This window comes from Hyperoodon ampullatus, assembly GCF_949752795.1.
Source record: "Hyperoodon ampullatus genome assembly, chromosome: 14".
Classification (NCBI taxonomy): domain Eukaryota; kingdom Metazoa; phylum Chordata; class Mammalia; order Artiodactyla; family Ziphiidae; genus Hyperoodon; species Hyperoodon ampullatus.
In genome coordinates, this window is record NC_136927.1 from 56159932 (window position 1) to 56178236 (window position 18305).

Here is an 18305-nt window from a genome sequence, read left to right on the forward strand (position 1 = left end):
TATGAATTTTCTGAATGGAACTCAGCCCTCCACTCCCCTCCTCCCCCTTATACCCCTTCCTTAGGGAGCCTTTGTATTAGTTTCCTGTTGTTCTTGTAACAAATTACCAAAACTTAGTGGCTTAAAACAATACAAATTTATTATCTTTTGGTTCTGTAGGTCAGAGGTCTGACATGGGTCTTCCTGGACTAGAATCAAGGTTTTGGCAGGGCCTGTGTTCTTTTCTAGAGGATCTAGGGGAGAATCCATTTCCTTGTCCTTTCCAGCTTCTAGAGGCCACCCACATTCCTTGGCTCACACCCGATTCCCCCAGCTTCAAAGCCAGCAACAGTGGGTTGAATCCTTTTCACATTGTGTCACTATAACACTGATTTTCTGCCTGCTTTTTCCATTTAAAAAATTTGTGGCAAAGCACACATAAAATTTGCCATTATAGCCATTTTAAGTGTACAGTTCAGCGGCATTAAGTACATTCACATTGTTGTGCAGCTATCACTGTCATCCAGCCACAGAACTGTTTTCATCTTGCAAAACTGAAACTCTATACCCATTAAATAGTAACTTGCCATTCCACCTTCCCCAGCCCCTGGCAACAACCATTCTACTTTCTTGTCTCTGTGGATTTGACCTAGGTACCTCATGTAAGTAAAATCATACAGTACTTGTCCTTTGGTGACTAGATTACTTCACTTGGCATAATGTCCTCATGGTTCATCCATGTTGTAATGTGTGACAGGGTTTCCTTCCTTTTTAAGGCTGAATAATATTACATTATATATATATATGTGTGTGTGTATATATATATATATATATACCCCCCACATTGTTAATCCATTCATCCACTGATGGATATTTGAGTGGCTTTCACCTTTTGGCTGCTGTGATTAATGCTGTGAAGAACATGGGTGTACAGATATCTCTTCAAGGTCCTACTTTCTGTCCTTTTGGGTATGTACCCAGAAGTAGAATTGCTGGATCATATGGCAGTTCTATTTTTAAGTTTTTGAGAAACTGCCATACTGATTTCCGCAGCGCTGCATCATTTTACAAATTCCCACCAATAGTGCCCAAGTGTTTCAGTTTCTCTGCATCCTCACCAACACTTGTTGTCTCATGTCTTTTTGATGATAGCCATTCTAACAGGTGTGAGGTGATATCTCATTGTGGTTTTTTCAAAAAATTTTATTGAAGTATAGTTGATTTATAATGTATTTAATTTCTGCTGTACAGCAAAGTGACTCAGTTATACACATATGTATTCTTTTTCATATTTTTCCATTATGGTTTATCACACGATGTTGAATATAGTTCCCTGTGCTATACAGTAGGACGTTGTTGTTTATCCATCCTGTATATAATAGTTTGCAAGATTTACGTTTCCCTGATGATTAGTGATATTGAACATCCGCAACCTAAAACCTCCCAACAAAAAGCCCAAGACCCGATGGTTTCCTTGGTGAATTCTACCAAACACCTAAAGAAGAGTTAATACTAATCCTTCTCAAACTCTTACCAAAAAATTGAAGAAGATGGAACCTTCCCAAACTCATTTTACAATGCCAGATACCAAAGCCAGATAAGGACATTACAATAAAAAACAAACAACAACAACAACAACAAAAACTGCAGGCTGAAATACTAGATGAAAGTAAATATAAAAATTCTCAACAAAATACTGGCAAACTGAATTTCAACAGTGCATTAAAAGGATCATACACCATGATCAAGTGGGAGTTTTCTCAGAGGCTGTGGCAAGCAGAGGCAGCAGCCAGCAGTGTGGCATTTCCCTGGCCTTGGGTCAGTGTTGGGCTGCTCGAGCTGTGGATCTGGGGCAGGGACAGAGAGCCATGTGGTCCCCGCCCCTGGTACGTGGTCTGCTAAGTTCCTAAGGACACAACCTGACTTTAACCTCTGTCTTCACCTTTCAAATATAGGCCTCTCGTCTGATGAAAAGAGAAAGGAAGAATGGACTACAGTCACCAAACTTCCCTAGTCCCATGTGGACAAGATAAATACATTTCCAAGTAAGATTTTTTGCTATGGTATTGTGTTTGCAGTGGCCAGTCCCATGTGAGTGGAAGCCACTGGCAGAGCCTCCTCTGTGCATGAAGGAGCTCATGTGTGTGAGAAGGAGAAAGCAACTGAGTGTGGACTAGTGAGAGCATCAGCAAGGTTGCTGCTATAGATAAAAAACATGCCCCCAGAACCTGGACATAGAGAGTGAAGTTAAGGAGGTCTTCAGGACATGGCACTCTTAGGGGTTCAAATGAGATGATGTCCTGGAGGGCTTCCAGGAGGAGGAGTTGGTGCTGGCTGCTCACTGTCTTGTGTGTGGTATACCCCAGGGAAGTCCTGGCTGGGTTGTGTCCCTGTGCTGCTGGGGTTCTGGCTAAAATGGGCACAGGTGCCCCCTGAACAGAAGGAGACAGTTTCATTACTTTATATGCACTAAAATCTTTTGAACTCAGATTTTTGCTGATATGGCAGGGCCTAAGCCAAAATGGACTTTTTAAAATTATAAGATTGCAGATATATTTTTACATTCAGCACAGGGATTTGTACATATTTATGTTCTCTATCTTAATGAAATGTTTAATTTATTTGAGACCAAATTGTTTTAATTCCTTTAGACACACTTGGCCATACACAGACACACAGTTGTGTGAGCTATGGATCATACTTGTCTCTTCACTGATGGATTTCCCCTGGGGCTTCTACTGACCAGTACTTTTAACTCCTAGTTTCAGATCTTTGTGTTCAAAAGTATCAAACAGCTTTTATTTTAGGTTATTTGGAGTCACATTTTTTACTAATTCACTCCAGCTTATCTAGGTTTAACTTGTCTGGAACTTCTTGGAGTTTCCAGCCAGTTTTGACCTCCTGTGTGGCCCCAAATCTCTCCATTGAATGGCTGGACTTAGAGGGACTGAACTCCCTTACCTCTTGCCTGAGTATAGGCAAAAGAACACAGCTTAGCCTCCTCAAGCCCTTCCCAGGCCTCCCCTCATTCACTTTCAGATAAAACTTGATCACAGCATTTTCAGGTTTGACAGCTCTCACTCTGATCACAAAGGGTGTGACATGCCCTCTCACATTTAGTAGAGCTGTGCTCCCAGGGGGGCCACTTGGAAACCAGTATTTAGAGGCCTTGTAAGGTTTTTAAAATATATTTTTATAAACTAAAAGCACCTAGAATAGATTAAAAAGATAAAAGCACCTGGAAGGGTACATTGCTAGGGTTCAGAAGCCCCCTCATGCCCACTTCTAGTCACCACTCCCAAAGGTGAATCACTATCTGAATTCTAACACCCACCTCGAATGTCATATAAATGGAATCATACAATATGTGCTCTTTTGTGTCTGGCTTCTTTCACTCAGTGTAATATCTTTGAGATTCATACATGTTATGTGTAGTTCATTCTTATTCTCATTGCTGCTCCACTGTGTGACCATAGCTGCCTGTATTCATCTGTTCCACTCTTGATGGGAGTCGGTAAATTTTTAAACGCATGATAAGGTCATGGCAATGAAGCATAAGTCAGTGGGACCCAGACCTGTCCCTTTTAACTTTCTGAAATTCTAGGAGTTTCTGAGTCTTGTGAAGGTTTGTAATGATTGTCCCCTCCTCACTCACAGCATGTGTGAGGGAGGAAAGGCTGTGGAGAGGCTGGAGAAATCCTGTCTATGGGCTTTTGAAGTGTGTTTGCCTCTGTTAGTCTGTGATTTATGAAGGCCTGCATATTTAGCTTAGGTTTGGGGAGTGTTGTGAGAGATGCCAACCTTTGTCAGCAGACCAGACCTGCCTTGGTTTTCTGGAGTTGCTCTTTACATCCAGTCTGTTCTAGGTAGTATTTACTCTTGACCTTGACCTTGAACTCTGGGTGTGTGTATGTGTATATGTACACATGTAGACAAACACCCAGACTGGAATGACTGAAGGCCAGCTTAGAGGTGAGAAAAAGAGGGAACAACTGCATTATAAGTGGCTTCACCTGAGATTGTGACACCTCTTGTATTTTTCCCTTAAGGAACGAACTTCTCCTGCATCTGAAGACCTACAACTTGTACTATGAAGGCCAGAATTTGCAGCTCCGACATCGTGAGGTAAGGAGTCCCAAGGAAGATCTGTGAGGCTCCTTCCCTGGTGGCCAGCCCAGTCTTTGTCTCCATGTCTCCTGGTCTGAGAGTCCCTGCCTCTCCTGCCACAGTGAGGAGCCTCTCAATGCTGGTGATGTTATGGAGAGTCCCTAGAGTTCTTTGGAAGGAGACCCCAGGCCCAAATTTGTTCTAAAAAGGATGAGCTTTTCTGTTCTGGAGACATTCCTGCGGCTGTGTGGCTGGGCTAGCGCCAGCCTCAAAAGAAGAACCCTCCCTTTCATGAAATGACTCTTTCAGCTAACTCTCAAGCAGCCTTCCTCCTTTTGGGCAATTCAGGAACCTCACACAGTCCTCTATGTTGACACATCTGTGCCCATGTCCTATTGCTGAAGCAACCTGGACAAGTTACATAAGCTCTGGGTGGTAACTCTTGGCCCTTCCCCACAACTGCAGCAGCCTTCCTCGAGTGCCTTCTTGGAGTGTCCTTTGTTATCCATCTGTCTTTCCCCAGCCCCCATCCTGAATCTAAGCTTACTCATACTGTATCCATTTCTGTAAAGCCTGTTTCAGATAGATGGTGGAGTAACATATACTCAAGTGTTCTTGACCGATAAGAAGGTGTGTGTAATATCCTACTAAACATATTTTCAGGTTGTCAAGCCATGGGGATTTAATTCATAGAAACAAACGGATATCCAGATGGCAGAATTTCAGCTACTAAGGCAGGCTGGTTGGGAATACTATGTAGTGGCTTTTTGTATGTTCCTCAAACCACACCACTTAGGCAAAGTCCTACTTTAGGTTAAATTCTGCCCTACAATCATGTGCTATAAAGTAATGATGCCAACCTTGACCAGCTAGAAGGCCATATATGACCTGTACTTAAATCTTTTCTCCCTAAGATCCCCAAATGCCCTAAAGTTGCTCCACTCTTCTCCTGCCTTCTTTATTACCCCCTCCCTCTCTAAGGATGATCCTGGGGCTCAGGTTAGTTGTTCACTGAACAAGTGTCATCTTCATTCATGCGGCTTGTCCTGAAGATGTGGCCATAGCCCAGATCTCAGGTCTTGGCCCTGCTTATAAAACATGGGTTCAGAAAGGTTTTTCTGAAACTCTAGAAAGAAAACCTGACCCTTTAGGCATTGTCCTCAAACCCTCTACTAATTAGTGGCTGGATCATTAGCAAGATTTTGGTCCTGAAACAGCTTTTCTGAGGTGTGTCCTATAGGTGATTAAAAGGTTTTATGGTGATTAGTGAGATCCACTTCTTTGGGATAAAACATGCAAATGTTTTTGGAAGGGTTTCACATTTAAATTCTTATCAGTCAACAACACTTGAGTATAAAGTTGAAATTCTTGTAGGATTTATTCACCTCTTGGAGAGTTGTTATGTAGTACATTAGCTAATTATTGGCCTGGGAAGTTCTGCTGTTAAGAAATCTGATTAACACATCATCTCCCAACTCACAATCACACGATACTCTTTTTAAGGTAACAATTGATCTGGTAGAGGAGCTAGCATTCTGTTGAACAAACTTGAGGAAATGTTACTTTAAATCTCCTTCAACCAGTGGGTCAGATTAACATATAACATGTTATAGCTAAAGACACATCACTTTCCATAGTAGGGGAGGGGAAAGTAGCTAATTTAAGGTTTTAGCTCTTGCTTCTGTTAGCAGAGTTAGCCTCACATACTTTAAGAAATGTAATTGGACTTCCCTGGTGGCACAGTGGTTTAGAATCTGCCTGCCAATGCAGGGGACACAGGTTCAAGGCCTAGTCTGGGAAGATCCCACATGCTGCAGAGCAACTAACTAAGCCCGTGCGCCACAACTACTGAGCCTGCGCTCTAGAGCCCGCGAGCCACAACTACTGAGCCTGTGTGCCACATCTACTAAAGCCTACGTGCCTAGAGTCCGTGCTCCACAACAAGAGAAGCCACTGCAATGAGAAGCCCACGCGTCGCAATGAAGAGTAGCCCCCACTCGCCGCAACTGGAGAAAACCCGCACACGGGAACGAAGACCTAACGCAGCCAAAAATAAATAAAAAAAGAAAAAAACATGCAGTTAACTTTCTTTAAAGTCATTAGTATAAAAACAACAAAAAACCATTGTTATAATTTGCACATGTCTATGAATTTTGGGGCAACTTTGCCCTGACCTCTGAGGTCAGCTTCAGAGCCTCAGGGGTAGTTTACAAGTGGAGAGAGTGTCTTGGAGCTGGGGTGTGACTGTAACTTGGGTGCACCCAGCTGGACACATCAAGGATGCTGTCAGTTACCCCCAACAACATGGTTCTGGCGTCCTTGGGGCTTTTCTGGGCTCACCCTGCCAATTGTTTTGTGGCAGGAAGAAGATGAGTTCATCGTGGAGGGGCTGCTGAACATCTCCTGGGGGCTGCGCCGGCCCATTCGTCTACAAATGCAGGATGACAATGAACGCATTCGCCCTCCTCCATCCTCTTCCTCTTGGCACTCTGGCTGTAACTTAGGAGCTCAGGGGTGAGTGAAGAGAGATGGGACTGGGGGGTGACCAGGGGTATCTGGGGGTTCCATCTATTCTTAAGCAGGTAAATGCCACCTTCTTCCAGCAAGCCTTGATCCCAGCTCCTATTCCCACTACCCCCTGCCTTCGACTTGGGATGAGGAGAAAGGGGTGTATGTTGGTGTTATTGGGCTTCCATGCCTGTCACCACAGTCACTGAGTGAGAGTCAGGGTGAGGAGGGGAGATGCTGAGTCAGAGAGGAGAAGCACTAAGGCCTGGGTGAGCAGCGTGCCTTCCTTCGTGGAGACCCCTAGTCTCTGAGGGGTATCATAGTGGCCAGCCAGGCCCAGTCTGAAGATTTCCGACAGGACACCTGATGCCCCAGCATCCTCCCCACTGGGACCACTCCTCATAGAACGACCCCACCCCAGAGACATTTAGAGCTCAGAACTTCTGTCTAAAGCTCTCTGTGTCTGAGGGGAACCTGGAAGAGGAAGAAGAATGTCAGGTCCTGTCCAAGCCAGCCAAGCAAGGTCTGCTTCCTTCAGGCCACACCTGGAGTTGGGTGGTGGCGTGATGGTCTTGAGAGGTCCCCTCTCCTGGGTTCCCACTGGAAGTTCTGTGAAGACTAAGCCTGTTCCTCCCTGTAGCCAAATGAGTAGTTCAATGCTTCTAGTAAGGCACACCCTCTTTACTGTCTTTCTGGGGCTTCAGTTTTTAGAATCAAGTGACTATCCCTTGTTCCATCCTAAAATTTGCTGATACTGAATGCCTTGGGGCCAGAGCGTGGGTGGTGTGCGCCAACCTCTCAGCCAAAACCACAGTAATGTTTTTTCTGTTTTCAATAAGAACCAAGCCCTTTCTGTTGACCCCACTGAACATTTTGTTAAACTCCACAGCCAAATCTGTTCTTTGCTAAAGTTGAGAGAAACCTACAATGTGGCCAAAGCCTGTTACTGATCTGGTTTCTTTCCAAGGGAATTTAAGGAGGAAAATCTTTGCCTGTCCCATCAGCGCCAGGGTGTCCAGTCAAGGTTCTCTGGTTTCATCTAACTTTGCCGGTTTCATACTCTGCTTTGTTTTCAGCACTTTCACTGTATTTGGTTTCGAGGGAGCCAAACCCTTTGCACAGCGCCGGCCCAGGCCCTGGGGTGTTACATTCCATTTCCTAAGTGAGATGATTTTTAAAATTCCACTTGACCATGTGGCCTTTGGCTGGCCTACTAAGGGGTCTTCCACGCTGTACACTTGTTTCTTTTCCATTCCCTATGGCATCAAGCTGGTCTTGGTTGGTTCTTGAAACCTGCAAATACTTTGAGAAAGTTTTCAGGAATGGTAAATAACGTTATCCCAGTGCCTGCTATAATAAAAGTGAATGCCTGAACCACTGTGTTAAGAAGCATGCTGAGACCAGTTTCTGCTTTGGCAATAAAGAGTGCTTTGGACAAGGGAGTGGGAAGTGGCTGCTATGGGTGCCAAATGTTCACCATTCCTGAGAGGCTCTTCTCAGTTTCATTCTGGGGCTCAGAAGCCCACTGGTTATAATACAATAGGCAGTTCTTTCAGATTTTCAATTTTAAATTGTCTTCCGTTAAAGTTAGCATCCCTTGGGATTTCCCTGGTGTCCAGTGATTAGGACTCTGCATTCTCATTGCAGAGGGCCCAAGTTCAATCCCTGGTCTCAGAACTAAGATCCCACAAGCCACATGATGTGACCAAAAAAAAAAAAAAAAAAAAGATCCTATCTCTGCTGAGTCCCAGTGTTACCAAACCACACTTGGGTCTACTCATCTACATGCAGTAAAGCCAATTTACTGACACCAGGTTGTGGTGAAGGAAAGTGCTGCGTTTATTGCAGGTCCAAGCAAGGAGTCCAGGCAGTTAATGCTCAAAAGACCTGAACTCTCCGATGGCTTTCATCGGAGAGTTTTTAAAGGCAAGGTGAGGGGAGAGGGTCGCAGGGTGGTAGATGCTCTTCTGATTAATTGCTGGTGAGGTAATTGGGTGGTATTTCAGGAGTCAACATCATCTGGTTCCAAGGGGTTTGGGGTTTACCTGCTTGTGGTCAGAATGCAGTTAACTTCTTACACCTGGTGTAAGAAGATACTTTTAGTATTTGCAAAGCAACTCATGGACATGGCTCAGGATACTATCTATAGCCCTTGAGGAGAAACTAAAGGTCCTTGACTTTGTTTTTTGGCTAAACTGTTATTATCAATATTTTGTCTTGCTTGACTGTTTTCCTTAGTTTCTGCATTTTCTCACTTTTCTGATTAAATTTGTTCTTTGGAACTCAGGGAAGGCCTAGGAGGCTAAAGCTTTTTTACAAACTAGAGGAGGGGGATACAGGGGTCTGTTCCTGGGAAGCCCCCACAGGGTCCTGCTTTGTTTCACCAGGGCACCTGCATTCTTCTCACCATGGGATGGTCCTAATTGGTTAAATATTATTCTCCTTTCTGGCCAAATCCTCTGTTGATTTTCGATGTTTCTCTGAGCTGCTTCCACTGTCCTATTAGGCTTTGAGGAGTTATTTCCCAGCTATCATAGCAGTACCAGGTCTCAACTCAGATTGCCTGCTTGTGACCCTTCCTCCAGCAACCCTGAGAACACTGCCATCAGCGCCACTTCCAAAGCTGCCCTGACTCTTGTAGCAACCAACCTCTTACTTTCCATTCCTGTTAGATGGCAGAAGCAATTTCTGAGTTATTCCTCCAACAGAAGTGGGTCTGAACTAGAATCTTGTCCCTAGAAATAAATGACCATTATTAGGGTTTTCTAAATAAGCTATAGAATTTGTACGTGCTTAGAAACTCAGCACAGGCACCACACAGGTGTTCTTTGTTGTTCTCTGTCCTGGACTTCATGTTGCTGCAAATACTGGGAACAAGCATTTTCTCCCTCCAGAACTCCCCTTCCCTGCCCAGTGCTTAGCCCAGGAGCTGGACCAGCCTCGTGAGACACTCAGCACAGCCTACCATGCCCTTTGTCACCTGCTGTGTGCTGGTACCCAGCCTTGCACAGGCCAAGTGCTCCCTTTGTACGAGTGGGGTGGGACGGGACTGGGGGCGTTCTTCTGCAGGGGCTGAACCTTTTGTTTGTTTTCTGCTCACCAGCACCATCCTGAAGCCCCTCACCAGGCCCAACATTCCAATCTCAGAGGTGGATGCCCTGCCTGAGAGTGATCAGACATCAAGTCCCACAGGTACATGCATGGTGGGAGGATCCTCTAGTTTGGGGCCGACTGTGTGAAGACTGATGTGATGAATGTTGTACACTGTTGCTTATGTTTTGAAAACAAAATTCACATGGTTCAAGATTCAAAACTTATTAAAAAGAAAGAATTGAAAGTTTCCCATCTCATCCACCCACTGAGTTTCCCTCCCTAGAAGCAAACTGATGGCATTCTTCCCAAGATACTCTTTGCAAACACAAGGAAATACACACCAACAAAGCTTAATGGTTTGATGTCATTTCTTTTCTTCCCCTTTTTATGTAAGTGGCTGCATTTTGCACATCCCATTTCTATTAGTTTGTCTTGAGGATTGTTCCATACAAACCCATGGAGAACTTCTGCATTCTTTACAGCTCTGCAGTATTACATTGTATGAAAAAAATGACAATTTAATTGCTCCCTATTGATAAACATTTAAGTCATCTTTAGTCTTTTAGACAAACAAAAGTGTAGACAGTGTCCTTATACACGTCTCATTTCACACATTTGTCAGTGTCTGTAGGATTCTTTGAAATCGAATTTCTGGATCTGAGGCTATGTGCATTTGCAATTTTGATAGATATTTTCAGTTCGAAATTATCTTGCAAGTCCTTATATTGTGCTTATCCTGTGCAGACATTGTTCTAAGCGCTTTAAATGAATTAACTTATTTAAACCTTCACAACAATCTCGTGAGGTAGGTGCTATTGTTATCCCCATTGTATGGATGAGGAAACTGAGGCACAGAGAGTTAGTGATATATGGTGTTGGGAAGGAAGACATTTTTCTCTACCTTCTAGGTTCTTCTGGCTGGTCTAAGAATTAAATTGACATGAGACAGATTAACAGGAGAAAATCAAACAAAAGTTTAATAACATGTATACATGGGAGAGACCCAGAAAAACTGAATAACTCACCAAAATGGCTGATGCCCTCACCTTAACTACCATCTTCAGCTAAAGACAAAAGAGGATGTTGGGGGTAGTGGTTTGGGACTTCAGGGGAGGAAGGCAATTCACATGGAGATGGAAAAGCAAACGTTTGGTAAACAAATGTTTGCTGGGCCTGCAAAGACAGTGTGACACAGGGTAGACTCTGATCTCTAAGAGTTTCCCTCACCACATTTAGCCCATGTTCTTTGCATATGTCTCTGGTGATAACTCTAGTCCAGTAATAATCCCGCTATCTAAATTCTTCAGGTAGTTAGGGGAAAAGGCAGAGTTTCTTCCTGAGTCTTTTTGACTGAAAAATTATTCCCAACCTAAAAGTTTAGAGTTATGTTTTATTCGGCGAATATTCTTAGGACTTCAAGCCTGGAAGGTAGCATCTCAAGTAACCCTGAGAGAACTGCTCTGAGGAGGCAAAGGGGGAGCTAAGATACATAGGAGTTTTGCAACAAAGGGCAGGTAGTTTGAATGTCAAAAGATTATTGTTAATTAAAGAAAACCAGATACCCCAAGTTAAGGAATTTAGTTCTTTTCTGTGTATGGGAAGATGCAAGAGTCTGGGCTCATTGAAATCATTACTTTGATATGCACCTCAGCTATCTGGGGCCAGTATCCTGTGTTTTCACCTCCTGAGTTTCCTCAGGGGTCACCGTGGGGAGTGGCTGCAGTCTGATGGCTGCTAGATGGCAGGTATTCTTTTCCATCCTGAGTCCCCTTAGAGCTAACCAGCTCACCATGGCCTGTGGTTGCAATCTCTGATGACCGTGATATCCTTTGTTTACTGATATAGCAGGCTATATTTCATTTATCAGTCTTTTGGGGCTTGATTGTTTTCAGCATGCCAGAGACATTTGGGGGTAGCAAGTTTTGCTCCCCTACAATGACAGTGGTGGAGCTGGGGTTTGAACCTAGGAGTCTGGCTCTAAAGTCTGTGCTCTGAACTTTGCCACTGTATTGCTTCTTGGTAAATTATGCATCATGTTTTTCCCCCAGCAGGAAATACTGTTTTTATAAAATATATTTTTGAGGAAGCTGTAGGTGCTGTAGCATTGGTCAGGAAGAGGGTACTCTGTGCACACTGCCACATCCCAGGTCCAGGCAGACAGAGCTCATCTTCCCCTTCCCTCTCAGACTCCAGGGGCCTGAAGTCCCTGCAGGAAGACACCCCACAACTGATGCGCACACGCAGTGATGTTGGGGTACGTCGTCGTGGCAATGTGAGGACACCCAGCGACCAGCGGCGAATCAGACGCCACCGCTTCTCCATCAATGGCCATTTCTACAACCACAAGGTAGAGGCGATAGGGTGGCGGGGGGCAAGATCCCTTCCTGGGCAGCTGCCACCTCAGGGCTGCAGACTCCTGGGAAGCCACTCAGTCTTTGGGTCGTGAGTGGGCTGCAGGCTCTGCTGGCTCTGAGAGAGATAAGTGGCTCCAGATCAGGAGCCCTCCTAAATGATGGTGTTGTAGGAAAAAATGGGGTGCAAGAGGATGGTCACGTCCCAGGTCTCGGGTGAGTCCTGTGGCCCCAAGGCAATGGGTCGTTAGGGAATATGAGAGCAGCCCTGGGCTGTGGGGGTGATTAGTTTTTATGGGCTGGGTAATTTCATAGGCTATAAGTGAGAGGAGTATTCTAGCTATCTTGGAGAAGGGGTGGGGATTTCCATGAATTGGGCCACCACCCACTTTTTGGTCTTTTATGGTCGACCTGGGAACTGTCGTGGCACCTGTGGGTGTGTCATTTAGATGCTAATGTATCACAATGAGTGTATAATGAGGTGAAGGTCTACTGGAGGTCAAATCTTCTGCCATCTTGGGCCTAGTAGGTTCTAACCAGTTTTTGTGGTATCCTGTTCTTAACGGCTGTGTCATTCTTTTAATGGTTGTGCCCTGCCCCCTTTCTTCCTGGCTCAGTGGGTGAGATGCGACATGACCCCACAAACAGCCCTCATCAGAAACGCCCCCATCCACGTGTTACTCTCTTTCTGCACCATGTGCCTCCAGCTGCTATGTGGCCTGACTTCCCTGTGAGTTAAGGGCTGCCCTGAAACAGAGCTGCAGAACTCAGATCACCCACCCCACCCCAAGCTAGCTGACTCTCCTTCTTCCTGCTGCTTGGTTTGAATCTGGCCCCAGAAACAAGTGCATCATGGAAGAGTGGTCACAGACCTCCTCATGTTGAAGTCGTAGTAGAAGGGGCTTTGTGCGTGTTTTATTTGGAGGTAGTGCCTCCATTATCTGGTGCTCTTTCCCTCCTCAACACTGCCGTTTGGCAAGCTCAGATCCCTCAAGCCTCCTGCGGTGGGGTGGGCACGAGCTCCTGAGCTAGGCAAAGCCCAGGGCTCTTTATTGACATCAAAGCCCAATGCGTCTACGTTGTAAGGGGCAGAGGACTCTCAGGGAGCACAGGTTGAGTGCCATTGTCCCTGTCCCTTTACCCCAGGTAACAGGGCCAGGACACCTGGGTTTTAGTGCCCCATCCTTGTCTGTACACCCACTCTGAGCTGGACCCCTCTATTGACAGACGTCGGTGTTCACGCCGGCCTATGGCTCCATCACCAATGTCCGCATCAACAGCACCATGACCACTCCACAGGTCCTGAAGTTGCTGCTCAACAAATTTAAGGCAAGTTCCCTCTGCTGGCTGGCCTCAGACAGTGGCATGTGTGCCTTGGGGCCCCCAGAAGTGTAGAGGTGGGGGCTATGGAGAGTGTGTGGTAAGGGGGGCACCGGGCGGAGAGGGTTTAGGTTCTTTAGACCCCGCGACATCAGCATCACCTGGGAGCTTGTTAGAAAAGTAGGTTCTCAGGCCTCCCTCTTCCCCAGATCAGACCCACTGAAGCGGAAACTCGGAGATGAGGCCAGGGAACCTGTTCCACAAGGTTTAAAGGGATTCTGGTGCCACTGAAGCCTGAGAAGCACCAGCCCTCAGGTGCTTTATGGGCCTCCAGAGAAGGACCCTGGACCTGATGACTGGTTCAGGGCTCCATGCACATATCGACTTCTGTGCATTTGGGGAACCTACTTTGATGAGCCTTCAATAGATGTGAAAATTTTAGTGCATGAGTGTTTTTGAAGTCCTGTTGCTCTGTATGTTTTCCACAATACCCTTCTAAGTCTTTTGGAAAACAGGTATTCTTATTTCTAACAGAAGCCAGTGTGTCCTAGTGGTTTAAAGCATAGGCTCTGGGTTTGAATCTCTATCTATCACCTGCTGGTTGGAGGAGTTGGACAAGTGACTTAAGCTCCCTGTGCTTCTGCCTCACCATCTGTAAAATGAGGTTAACAGGACCCCATTACTGGTGTCAACTGGAAAAAAATTGCACAACCTAAAAGTTGAGAGTTATGTTTTATTCAGCGAATATTCTTAGGACTTCAATCCCAGAAGGCAGCATCTCAAGTAACCCTGAGAGAACTGCTCCAAGGAGGTGAAGGGGAAGCTAGGATACATAGGAGTTTTGTCTCAAAGGGCAGGTAGTCTGAATGTCAAAAGATTATTGTTAATTAAAGAAAATCAGATATCTCAAGTTAAGGAATTTAGCGTTTTCCTACATATGGAAAGATGCAAGAGTGTGGGCTCACTGAGATCATTCCTTTGATACACACCTTAGCTACTGGGGGCCAGTATCCTGTTTTCTCACCCTGAGTTTCCTCAGGGCTCACCGTTGGGAGTGGCTGCAGTCTGATGGCTGCAAGATGGCAGGTATTCTTTGTTTCTTTCCTGAGTCCTCTCAGGGCTCACCAGCTCACCATCAGAGGTGGCTGCAATTGCTGATGACTGTGACATCCTTTGTTTACTGATATGGCAAGCAATATTTTATTTCTCACTGGGTTGTCATATTAGATTAGTTAAAACATGTAGAGTTTGTTAGAACTGTGCCTGGCATGGTGCAGTAAACGTTAGCTCTTATTACCTATTATTATTGATAATGTTTCCACCCCATTTCCTTACCACTTTTAAATGCTGTAGATAAATAGCCGTCCCCTCAAAAGAGCCTATCATTTATTTAGCTTTGCAGTGTTCAAGAAGAAGAAATGGCCACAGTTAGGATATGTAAATATATGCTTTCAGCAAGTACCTTTTGCTCCTTCCTGATTCAGATTGAGAACTCAGCGGAGGAGTTTGCTTTGTATGTGGTCCATACCAGTGGTGGTAAGTATAAAGAACACAGTATACTTAAAACTTTTAATTAACTCAAAATAGCAAGTTAAAAAAAAAAAAATCTCTGCCTCATTTGCTTGTTGCTTGGGTTTTGGAAACTTTCAAATGTTGTTTGCCTCCAAGGCTGGTGAGCTCGCTGGATGAGTCCACCGGGGAATGCCATATATGGTCAGTAAATTAACCCTAAAACCTAACTGCCTATTAAAAAAAGAACTGGATTTTCTCAAAGCACAGAGAAAAACAGATTCTCCAATGCAGCATCTTCCAAAGGGCTTGAGGCATGGAAGTATTGTTGAAGGGTTGGGGAGCGGCAACAGTTGCTTTGAACTGTTGAATTGTTCATTTACAAATCAGTCTCCTGATTGGCTACATCTCCTGAGGTGCCTGGTCCATTTGGGCCCTTGAGTTGACAAGCATTTAAGGTGAGAAAGGCCTCAGGCAACTCAGGGCTGCTTCTGGCTGTGTGTGTTTCCAGAGAAACAGAAGCTGAAGAACACTGATTACCCCCTGATTGCCCGGATCCTCCAGGGCCCATGTGAGCAGGTCTCCAAAGTGTTCCTTATGGAGAAGGACCAGGTGGAGGAAGTCACCTATGATGTGAGTCCCTTTTCAGTCAGATGTCTGTCCCAGGAGGGTGGGGGATTTGGTTGGGTAAACTACAATTGGGGTATAGCTTGGCTTTTTGGCCAAGGACCAGGCCCTGTTTTGTTGCTATTTCTCAATACCAGGTTTTCTTGAAACAGTAATGACCATGGGGCCAGGAAAATGAATGCAGAAGCTAGGTTGAGGGTGTGCCCTGTGGGAGTTAACTGGAAGAATGCTCAGGCACAAAATGATTTCAATAGAAGGAATAAATTTCTTGAGGCTTTCTGGGGTACTTAAGAGGGCTGAAAAGTTTCTGCAGACCTTTTCCAAGCAACTTCAAGAAGTTAGCAGTGATTTTATAGCTTTTGCTATAGCAACAAACTTCCCCAAGTCTTAGTCACTTACAACAGTAAACATTTACTTTCTTGCTCCGGATTCTGCAGGCTGGTAGCAGCGGTTCTGCTTTAGATTGTGGGTTCAGTTCAGGTAGACATTGCATGTCTTATTCAGAGACCAAGGATCAAGAGGCAGTGGCTACCTAGGTATGCTTCTCATGGCAGATGGCTGGAATGCAAGAAACCATGTAAGCTCCTTTGAAGCCCCCACCTGGATTTAATGTATATCACATCCACACACCCATTCCATTGGCCAGAGCAAGTCACATAGCTGAGCCCACCATTAACAACGTGGAGAAACATACTTCTCCCACAGAGAAGAGTTGGTAGAACAGGGTGAGGGTTCTGGTGAGGGAGGAAGAGTGGCTGCTTAACTTCAGCTCACCTGGGAGCCACCCCCACGCTTATAGCCTCTCAGGAGGCAGTTCGCATTTGGATGCCTGTTTGAGCCTTGAGGCACAAATCATCATTCTGAGCCATGGTTCCTTAATTTCTCTTAGGGGAGAGCAGAGAGGTTTATTGAATATTATGTGTTCCAGTCTTCTCTGCATGCCTGACAAGAGAAAGTGCTTTTCTATGTTTGACATCACCTCTCATGGATTGGATACATGAGATGAAAAATGAGGAGTTATGAGATGAAGTTATCATGTATATGAAGTGATCTTCATCATAGACTCTATACCAACCTTGAGAAGAATGAGGCTTGGCTCCTGCCTTTAAGGAAATCCCGGATTAGTGCAGAAATAGATTTCCCAAGGCTTTGTGCCTTATATGAGAGAGATGCCCCAAAAAATTAGAATAGTGCTGGGAGAGGTCTTGCACCCCAGACTTACTTTTTCCTCCCCAGGTGGCTCAGTATATAAAGTTTGAGATGCCTGTCCTTAAAAGCTTCATTCAGAAGCTCCAAGAGGAAGAAGATCGGGAAGTAAAGAAGCTGATGCGCAAGTAAGCATAGCCCCTGGGGTGGCTGGTTGGGTTTCTCCTGAGGCCTCAGTGAGAGGAGTCTCTGTTCAAGAGCCTTGCAGGGACTGTGAGGAGCTGCTGCCTGGGCCTGGGACTGTGTTCAGGGGGCTTCTCATTGACAATGCCAGATCTCAGATCTCAGGTGGGGACTTGAAACGTCGGTGTGTTGGTCGTTCTGCTTCTCGTTCAACTTCTTATTTTGATGTGGGACATAAAATTGTTCCAAGTATTTCAGGAAGGTTGTCTCGGCAGTGGAAATTTGTCTGAGCAGAGTAACCCTAAAATCCCTTCCTCAGATCCTTTCTTCCTTTTTAACATTTCTCTTCTGGAAATTGCATTTGGGTTGAAAAGTCCAGTACTAAAACTTCATTCTGGGGAGGATTTTGTTATTTTTTTGTCATGTTTAGTCATAAAGTAGAGCTGTGTTTCATAGATATGGCAGAAAAATTGATTTTTTTGCTGCTAAAGTCAATGCTACATTTTCTGTGTTGATGATAATAACTAATATGATAGCAGTTAACATTTATTGAACACTTACTATGTGCCATACTTTAAAAATAGTTTTGCTGTACAGTGCAAAGCCACGTTAGCCCTGCATAACAGTGCCCACTCCAGTATCTGAATTACCATAATACAGGGAAGGGATGAAAAAACCATACTCACCACTAAGCCATGGACCTCCATGCCTGGTAGTTGCTATAGCGTCTTTGGCAAAATGCAGATACTGATATTAGATTGAACCATATGAAGTTGCCATTTTTGTATGCTCCCCCAAAATGGTAAAAGTAATGGCAATTTCATATGGTCCAGCCTAGGTGAGGATTATATGCTACTCTATGCATAGTGCCTTGAGCATAGTAAGCACTCAACAAAGGGAATCCTTATTACTGTTCTTGTTATTTCACCTTCTCATTCTTCTTCTCCAGACTTTCTAATCATAGTAAAATAATTAGTTTGGAGTGAGCCACTTCAGTCTCTTTCATCCTGTTGTGGAAATGAACACAAGTAACGAAGTGGTTCAAGAGTAGGCCAGTGAGAGAAGCAAAGGGTTGGGACACTTGGCTCACCCTGTGACCCAAGTGATGGGGGAGGGTCACGAGAAGGAGTGTGTTGCTTTCTGCTCTCCACTGAAGCTGTTCTATCCCCAGGTACACCGTGCTCCGGCTAATGATTCGGCAGAGGCTGGAGGAGATAGCCGAGACCCCAGCAACAATCTGAGCCACAGGGAGGGGATCCAGACGCCGTGGAGGGCATTGTTGACCTGAGAAGACTCACAGGAAGCTGGGCGCCTTCCATGGAAACGTTTAAATGCATACCTTTCCAGCTCCCAAACCACCATGGAGAAGCCAGCAGACAACTCCCTGACCTTTCTTTCCCTGCTCCTTTCCTTTACTCACGAGGACTTTCAATTTTTATTATAAGAAGAACCCAAAATGTGTGTGTGCACCTGTGTGTGCAC

The 18305-nt window shown here is 45.0% G+C and overlaps 1 protein-coding gene across 1 annotated transcript; it reads left to right on the forward strand.

The window, feature by feature from the left end:
• Positions 1-1965: 1965 nt before the first annotated feature.
• RASSF2 (Ras association domain family member 2) lies at positions 1966-18064 on the forward strand (the record flags this gene model as incomplete). Its single annotated transcript, XM_079718786.1, has 10 exons — positions 1966-2024; positions 4029-4104; positions 6449-6600; positions 9698-9786; positions 11874-12034; positions 13266-13367; positions 14843-14894; positions 15379-15500; positions 16731-16828; positions 17995-18064. 10 exons carry the CDS (start codon positions 1966-1968, stop codon positions 18062-18064), a joined length of 981 nt encoding a protein of 326 aa, XP_079574912.1.
• Between the last annotated feature and the right edge of the window lie 241 nt (positions 18065-18305).